Source organism: Microtus ochrogaster, chromosome 15 (assembly GCF_000317375.1).
Source record: "Microtus ochrogaster isolate Prairie Vole_2 chromosome 15, MicOch1.0, whole genome shotgun sequence".
NCBI classification, from domain to species: Eukaryota; Metazoa; Chordata; class Mammalia; order Rodentia; family Cricetidae; genus Microtus; species Microtus ochrogaster.
Window position 1 is genome coordinate 19,401,019 of NC_022017.1, and position 9,102 is coordinate 19,410,120.

Genomic DNA, 9,102 nt, shown 5'->3' on the forward strand with positions numbered 1-9,102 from the left:
AAGAATATGTACTAATACATGAGAGCACTATTACGGTAACCTTAGTTCAGTGATGACTCAAACTGCAATTCTCCTAGTACCTCCTAGAACTTGCTTTGCATTTATTAATTTGACTAACCAATTTCTCATTTACTGAACTGGATTTTGGGGGAATCTCCTACTTGCATGTTTTTACAAAGGTAGTTAATTATTACACCTTCATTTAGAATCACCATTTATGATTCTATTGGACTCTATATTTCCCCCAATCGGGTATTAATGGAAGAATGTGTACAACTTCTAGTTCTTGCTCTCAAAGGAACAAACAGCAATCACTTCTCATCTTCCATTCCTCTCTTTTGTTAGCTGGATGGAGACTGAGAAAGTGGGGAAGGTAGGGAATCATTCTGGGCCATCAAGGTAGAAGATGGACGATGCATGTTGAAATGATAGAACAAAAACTAGAGAAGGAGGAGGAAGATGCTAGGCATAACCATGCCTACCCACCCTTGTGCATGGGGGAGGAACAGTCTTTCATAGCTTCTGAGTTTGCTTTTTCAGGGTACCAATCATTTAACATTAGTAATTTAGAGATAATGAACTTTAACCTCTAAAACACAGTGATGTCAGTGTATTCGGAATAAGAGAGAAATCCCTTGGGTTGTGATCCGATGTTGGTAACATAGATCAAAACACTGGAGTAAAATGAAAGGAGAAACACGGTGCAGTTATAAAAGTTGTGGTCATCCACAAAGGCTGCATCATGGATTTCAAATGCTGCGAAAACAACTATAAAAACGCCTCTGAGAAGCCAGAGTAGAAATGATGTGGAACTCCTGAGAACTATGAACAAGTCAAGGTGTCACAGGGGAGGGGGAGGTGGCGCAGTAAAAGTAGTGGTGCAACTGGAACCCAGAAATGGAAAAGAATCAAGAGAACATTGGAAAAGAATAGTGGTGTGGGGTGGGAGGGGACACATATGACACACCACACTGTCCCAAGAGCACTGAGAGTCCTGACTGGCCTGCCTTCTCTGTAAGTTGCAGAATTAACACTGTGTAAATGAATCCACATTCTCACTAAGTACTTGCACAATCGCATTTATTTTCCAGGCGCAGTTACCAACAGAATGAAATGCCCCATTGGGAGCCTTGGTTTGTGAATAAGACATTCTAGGGTTTATCCATTCTCACTAAAGCAATGCAATTGGAAAAGCAATGCAGCTATTGGCTGTCTGTAGACTGTTCACACTGGTCCAGACAGGAGCAGGTTGTAGTGTGCCTGTATCTGTATTCGAGGGTGCTGCCGTCGGAGCAATCGAGGGCAATGTCCCTGTATTCATAGCTGTCTTCACGGCAGCAAACACAGGAATTCTCCAATTGGAAGGTCTCATAATTGTACCTAAGAGAAAGGAAACCAGAAATAGTTTGAAACATTTACAAGCATCAATAACTTGACGTCACTGCTCTATCAAATTTTCTAATGACTTTCTTAAAAGGCTTACTAGCCTTGACTTAATGTGATCTTTTTCTAGACCTCGCTTCCCTTCCAATTGCAAAACTCTGAAGATCAGTGAGAACTGTCATTTGAAACAAGAATGAGATTAAGAAGGAAGAGTTGTCGCGGAATAATGGGAACATTATGGTGTCAAAAAATGTAAATAAGAGATTTTAAATCACTGTCAAATTATAATTATTCTCACTAAATTAATTTATGTGTAAAATTGTATATTAAGGAGAACATGCGTGTCATTCTAAAATTCAACTTCAGAATGATTTGGTAATGTACCTCCTGGAGTATGAAACTTTTATAGTCACTACAGGAAAATAAATGCATTTATCACAGATGTGTTAAGCATGTTTAGAAAGTGACCTCAGAATAACTGAGGGCTAAAGTGATTACTTTTAATCCTCAGGTCTTAGTATTTTATATATTCTTCCTTTGCATCCTAATCAGGCTGTTCTTTCCTGTCAAACTCCTCTACGTGATGTTGCTTGATTTTTCTCTAAGCATCAAGTGTGGAACACATTCAAAGGAAAACTTACTTGAGGGTCCTTTTGCAGTCTCCTACACATCTGGCCATCTCAACTCTCTTCCTACAGCCATTATATCTAATGGTCACATTCACGGGAGAAGTTCTGCACTCACTCTTACCTAAAGCAAAACGTACAACGGACAAAGAAGTGAGAGTTACCATCTTAACTCTTACTAGGTGTACATTATCTTAACCAAAGGGAAGAGGCACACCAACTACTTTGCCATGTTATTAAGGAAAATAACTATCTCAGCCCCGGTTGTGAAAGGAACTTCATTAAGACTTGGATAGATATTATTTGATTATTGCTTATAGTTCTGGTTAAGGGGAAAGGGAGCAATAAGTAGAAGAAAGGGAGAGGAGCCAGGCTGAGCAGAGAAGATGATGGGACATCGCTGACAAGCAGTTTCTCATTGCCGATTACATAACCGTGCGTTCTAATACACAGACTAACAATGCAGACTGCTGGTGTTAGGACAGAAAAGTCATCTTCTTTTTACACAGGAATCACAACAAAATCCCTTGCAAATATAACTGCGCATTATTTTCACAAGAAAAGCGGCTGCTATCAATAAGCAGCTATAACACGCTTTGCAAGCATATCAATTGACAGCTTCTATTTCAACCCAGGTTTCTGTATTTTAACACAACTGGTAAACCTTCCATTAATGATCTGCCATTCTGTCTTAACAAAATGCTACTTTTCCAACCACGTAGATATTTTCTATAGAGAGAGGTTATCTTACATGTATAGCAACATTTCTTTGAATCGTAGGTTCTCTCTCCCTGTAGGAACAAAAAATTGAAATATTTGTTATTGAATGAAATATGGCATTTCTTAATATACTAAAGTAGCCACAGGAAGGGGAAATGGAAAGAGATGAGCATGCTGATATCAACTCTAGAGCTAGGCAAGAGCAGAAAGTGTTGAACTTGGCAATAAACATGAGACTGGGTGTTTAAGACCGTAAGATTTTGCAGTGACAGAAAGAAAGGGGAAAAGAATATGCAAATACGAAAACAAATTATGCTTCACTTACTTTAAAGGAAAAATCCTTTAACACAATACCAGATGCCATCGGCTTGTTTTACTTAAGATCTGCGCTCCATCTTTGTTTTGAATTCAAACTTTCCTGACTCTTAAGATGAAACCCAAGTAAACTATTGAAATATAGGGTTTGGATTCTAAAATAATGCTTTAAGCTATGTTATAAGTTATAGATGCAGAAAGAAAAGTGATAATTTAATATTGAGTATTAACTAATATAAAAAACAACATCCATTAAGTGTGTTGGCACGAACTAGAACCATTTGAGGAGAAAGAATCTCATTTTTAAAAAATATCCCAACTAGCCAGTAGGAAAGCTTGTGGGGAAATTTTCTTGATTAATTGTTAATAAAGGAGGACCAACTCACTGAAGGCAATGCCAACCCTGGTTTGGCGGCCCCGAGTGGATAAGAAAACAGCCTGGAATGCTATAAGTGTAAGCCAGTAAGCAGCACTCCTCCATGGCCTCCGCATCAGCGCCTGTTTCTGGGTTCCTGCCTTAAGTTAACTGTCCTGACTGCCTTAGTGACATGTGACATGAGAATTGTAAAATGAATAAATCCTTTCCTCTTCAAGTTCTTTTGATCATGGTGTTCATCACAGTAATAGAAACGAAAATACAAAGGCAGAGAAATAATGGCTGTGGCACAAAGATATAAATATACAGATATGTGTCATTTTAGAGAATTTGAAGTTTTATAGGGAGTAATTAAGTATGAACTTTCAATAAAAAGGTGGTTTTTCATTTTGTTTATAAAATAGTAGAGGGGGATTTGGCTCAATAGGTTAGAGTCATTGTTTCTTTATTTGTTGTTGGTTTCCTGAGAAAATTTTAAAAATTTAATTAAAATCTAATTATATCATCAAATATTTTTATGCCCCCAATCAATCTCCCTTTTGAATTCATGACTTTGCATTCTTTAATTATTATTGTTACATATGTATGTATATATATGTATATATATGTATGAATATGTAGTCAAGTTTATACACACACAAAGAGAGAGAGGGACAGAAACAGAGAATTTGTAGTCCTTACAAAGGACCCAGCTTTAGTTTCTAGATCCCACAACCAACCATACTCTAATTCCAAGAAGCCAATACTCTCTTCTGACCTCTGAGGATACCAGGCATGAGCATAGTGTACATACACACATGCAGATAAAACACTCACACACAAGTTAAAAGAAATACATAGAATAGCTAATATTTGTTAGACCATGACTTACTTCTGCGCACCAGGTTTGCTTCGGGCAGTTCTGAACCATGGCCGCCAAGCCAGTGCTCTTGCAGGTGTAGGAGACACATGGGTTGCTAGGGTCATCAAAGGATGTACCAATCTGAAAGGTGATCAGGGAAGGAAAGCGGTTATTTGCCTTAGAATATAATTTAACTTAGCAGTTAAAAACTGCTAGAAAAGAACAAAAGAAAGGAAGAAAAGGGATGAAATTTCTTTAGTGTCCGTAAAGAGACGATTTCAGTTGTTATAAACAGTTAAGGAAAGGTGGTTCTTCAACTTCAGTGAATATAAATCAAAATTCTCTGTTGGGGACATGGACAGCTTCAAGATTCCCAATCTTCAAAATAAATCTTATGACAGTCACTGTATTATATGTTTAAGAATATTTTTCAAGAATGGATGTTTCATAGTAAGCAGGATGTTCACCAATTGTTGTGCTCTATACTTCATGAAAAGTATGACATCTAAGCAAAATGACACAAAGAGGTTTATTGAATTAAGACTCATGGTCAAAACACTTTTTGCAAGCTAAAATGATAACTTGAGTTGGATCCTAGGAATCCACTGTAGAGAGAGAATTGATGCCTAATAGGTACCCTTGGCCATCACACAGGCACCATGCTGCAGGCACATACGCCAATAATAGATAAAAGAGTAAGTGAGTACTAAGAGAGCTTAGAGATTGCTCAGTGGTTGCATCCTTGCTGTTCTTCCAGAAGACCAGGATTTGGTTCCCAGCACCCAAATAGTGGCTCAGCATCTATACCTCAGTTCCAGGGGGCCCAGGGCACTCTTCTGTCTTCCGAGGGCCCCAAGAACCCTTTGGTGCACATGCATCCATGAAAATTAATATACATGAATATAAAACTTATATTTAAACACTTATATATTTATACACATAACAAAAAAAACCACTAAAACATGTATACACATAAAAAAACAAACAAATCTTTATAGTAGGGTTAATGGCAATTCTCCCGAGTTGCCTTACTTCTATCTTTGTTAAAACTCTTTGGACTGTTTTGTAATTAATTTCTGTCCAGCATTCCAATGAAGCACAGTCTGAGAAACAAGGTTTAATTCAGCCTTCATGATGTTGCAACCCTTTAATACAGATTTTCATGTGTGGTGACCCCCAACCATAAAATTATTTTGTTGCTACTTCATAACTTCAGTTTTGCCACTGTTGTGAATTATGACATAAGTGTCTGATATGCATGATATCTGATATGTGACCCCTGTGGAAGGTTCAGTTGACACCCAAGTGGGTTGTGACCCCCAGGTTGAAAACTACTGATTTAAGGCTTTAGGGCAAAAGATAAATTCCCTATTAAACTGAAATTTTATGACTTCAACTCTTTCATTAGAAAGTCATTAGGATTTCCTTTTGGATCTTTACTTAATAGGTTGTGTGGTTTCTAGAGTCACACCAGTTTGCATAGTTGAGAAAATCAGAATAGAATGTGAGCGAGTTGAATTTTACAAGCACTCCGTTATGTGTTTCTTAGCATGCCTCGTTTACTTTCGTTTGAGTTTTAAGTATTTATTAACACCAGCGGAGAGTGTTAGTATCAGTTCGGGAATCATTGGACATTTTTGGTTTCACAAAGCCTTTTGTAGAAAATGAAGCCCAAGCCCTGCCCCAAATGTGGGCTCAACAGTCTAGATCCAGCCCTGTACAGACTAAGCCCCTGAGTGGGTGGAGCCCTCGAGGTTGCTTGTTTGATGGCTGGCAGTTTGGCCATCTGATCTTTCTGGTTGTAATTACAGCTGAACTCTGTTCCTTGAAATCAATGTTGCACAATATGCCTTCTCCATCTGGTAGGACCCTGGGGAACTCCTGTTCTGAGATGGACTGCTGGCTGGGTAATGACTGAGAGCACAGCTTCTTTCAGCCCCACCCGAGTGCTGCGTTTTCTGTAACTACTGTGAACAGAGGAGAACTTAGCCTTGGTCTTTTTAAAAGCATGTTTAAGAGCATTTTTTATTATACACTGAAAACCCCCTAGTGTGGCTTAGCATTGCATTTATTCATATGACTATATTAATGAAATAGCGAGGAAAAAGGCTTACCTCATAATCAGTATTGTTAAATAAACATGTTCTTGGTTCTGAAAAATAAACGTAATATACTTCTTTAATATTCATGAAGGAGAATTTGCAGATGGGATCATACCCACAAATTATGCTTTCCTTAAAATAATATTGCCTTTTAACCCATTGATGCTGTTACTATCCCTTAATGCTAGGTTTTTCTTCATTACAATAATGATAAGTTTTAAGAAGTACTAATTCTGTTATATTTGCCAGAGCCTAATGTCCATGTGTGACATATTTGCTCAAAAACATCCCTTGAATGTCTCATCAGGCAAACAATGTACAGATTCAGTTCATATAACATATCACAGATGCATACCGCAGTGGCCGATTTCACAGCAGGAATCATTCGATTTGAACGTTATCAGCTTCTCTCCAGTTTTGCAGGTAGGTGGAGAAGGACACTCTTTAGGTTTGCAGTCGACAGCCTGTGCTTCAGTACAGGTACACTGGTGGCAGTTAGACGTCCATGTGTCCCCCGGCTACAGAGACAAACCATGTGGAGACATTTTTTTTTTTCACAAAGAGGCAGGAAGGAAATTTAGGTTAAAGTAGAACATAACTTTATACTTACAGATTTCTCTTCTCCCAGTGGACCATGACACACTGTTAATATAAAGTAATAAATGTTAATTAGAGGTTGAAATTACAACCACTTGCTATTTATAGATAACTATTGGGGGGCCCATATGGTATTTGATACCAGGATTTCAAAGCTCAATTTTTGGAGACATTGTACCTAAAAATGGATAAATGACACCTGCCTATGAAGATGGATGCCTACTTCCAGCGAAGTGTTTTGTATAGGGTTATGGACACGGTGCTTTTTGCTTTATTTTGTGTGTGTATGCATGTGTACGCTATTCAGTTTACTGTCTGATAAATCTGCTTTCTATCTCTACAATTCAATAAATACCGAGACATCATTGGCAAATACAAAGATACAAATTCACTTAATCAATCATTTAAATTCCATGTCATAAGCAATATTAACTTTCACATTCAAAGCGTTGGCCTTTCTTTAAAATTCAGGAAACCCTGTCTGTACTAGAAGCTCTTCTTTAGGCCTCTCGTTTTGTCTCTAGTCTTTTCAATGGAACTTTTCTCCATGATGTACAACACTAAGTGGAAGGCTCTCCAACTTGTAACTCATTTGAGCCCATGGACACTTTTTATATGAATATGCAGTACCCCGACAGATCTTCAACAATCTCTAACATAAATGCACAAAACAGACCGTGTCTTCTTGCCCCAAGCACAGTCTGATTATCAAAGCATCCAGACTCAGGTCATTGCAGTTTGTCATTCATACTGCCAACAAATCCCTTCCCCTCATCCTTACTTCCAACCTTTCCTTTCTTTGTTCTTGCCTAATCCACCTCATCATCGTCAGCCCATCAACTCAACTGCACAGATTCCTTTCTGGTCCAATCAGTTCTCTGCACCACAGCTACAGCAGTTTTCCGAATGCCTAATTGTCTGATTGCTTTTATTTCAAATGGTAGTCTTTTAAAATGAATACTTTATTCTAGTGTCCAAGGTCTCCCATATCAACGTTGCCTCTTTAATCAACTCTGTCCTCTCATATATCTGACCTAGACTAGCCTACGAATTGCTTTCACATTCCAATTCTAAAGCCCGCATTCTCCACAGTACGTCTATTTACTTCTTATGGTGAACTTTATTGTCTGCCTTATATGGAAACTGTGTTTTTTAAAAATTTCCATTTCCTCACTAGATGAGGTCAAAATTATTTTCTTTATTAAATGCTCTCTGCAAAATACATCACATTATCTCAAAAGTAGTGGGAAGTCAATAAAGTTCTCAGAAATTACTAAACACAGACACACTTGTAATTTTCAACTAGAACAAAACCCCCAAAGTTGTATTACATAGTTCGTTAAATGTTCACTCTTATGAGAACAGTTATATTTTCTACCTCTTATCAAAATGCATAATTTCATGAAAGAGCTCACAGGCAAATCAGCGTGCATTGCTTGGCCACACTTGTTTGTGATTGAGAAAATAACATACATCATTTGACAAATAAAAGCCGGATTTGTGTACTCAGTTTCTTTGATGACCACTCATGTGCTGGACCCCTGGTGTACAAGAAGAGCTGTCAGAAAAGAATTTCCCCGCAGTGGGGGTCACTCACCTGGGGCTGGTGGAAGCAAGCCTGAACACGCTGTGTGTGAAAGAGAAAACCTGTTAGTCTCTGGAATTTCTGGAATGGAGTCATCGTTTTGGGGACAATACATTCATTACTACATTGTTGAAATAATTGACCATACAGGCAGGCTTACAGATATACAACCCGTTTTGCTTCTGTGCCGTTTAGAGTATCTGACAGCCTGCTATTGTTCGGGTGTTTCTTTTAGACCTCAAAGTTTAATGGAAGAGAAATCTACATTGAGAATAAAAACTAGACTTCTACTGAAATTTTTCTTGGAAAACAATTCACATGAAAAGGCCAGTGACTAAAGAGTAAGGGATGATTTTACTACATGGGAATATAATTATAAGAAGATAGTTTTGATCTTAAGAAAACCTTGGACTTTCCACAGGGCAGGGAACCCTGACTGCTCTTTGGAGAGGGAAGGGGAGAGGAGTGGGGGGAGGGGGAGAAGGGTGGGAGAAGGGGGAGGGAAATGGGAGGCTGGGAGGAGGCAGAAACTTTTTTTCCTTTTCTCAATAAAAAAA

At 38.2% G+C, this 9,102-nt stretch overlaps 1 protein-coding gene across 1 annotated transcript in view; it reads right to left on the bottom strand.

Annotated features, from left to right (window-relative positions):
* Positions 1-1,202: 1,202 nt before the first annotated feature.
* Positions 1,203-9,102, bottom strand: part of Muc19 (mucin 19, oligomeric) — a 12,206-nt gene continuing 4,306 nt past the window's right edge. The window contains exons 3-10 of the mRNA XM_026782410.1: positions 8,558-8,587; positions 6,974-7,005; positions 6,719-6,881; positions 6,376-6,413; positions 4,292-4,402; positions 2,761-2,800; positions 2,025-2,133; positions 1,203-1,380 (exon numbers count right to left, since the gene is read on the bottom strand). Of these exons, the coding sequence (XP_026638211.1) occupies positions 1,203-1,380; positions 2,025-2,133; positions 2,761-2,800; positions 4,292-4,402; positions 6,376-6,413; positions 6,719-6,881; positions 6,974-7,005; positions 8,558-8,587 (701 nt within the window). The remainder of the gene's footprint in view (positions 1,381-2,024; positions 2,134-2,760; positions 2,801-4,291; positions 4,403-6,375; positions 6,414-6,718; positions 6,882-6,973; positions 7,006-8,557; positions 8,588-9,102) is intronic.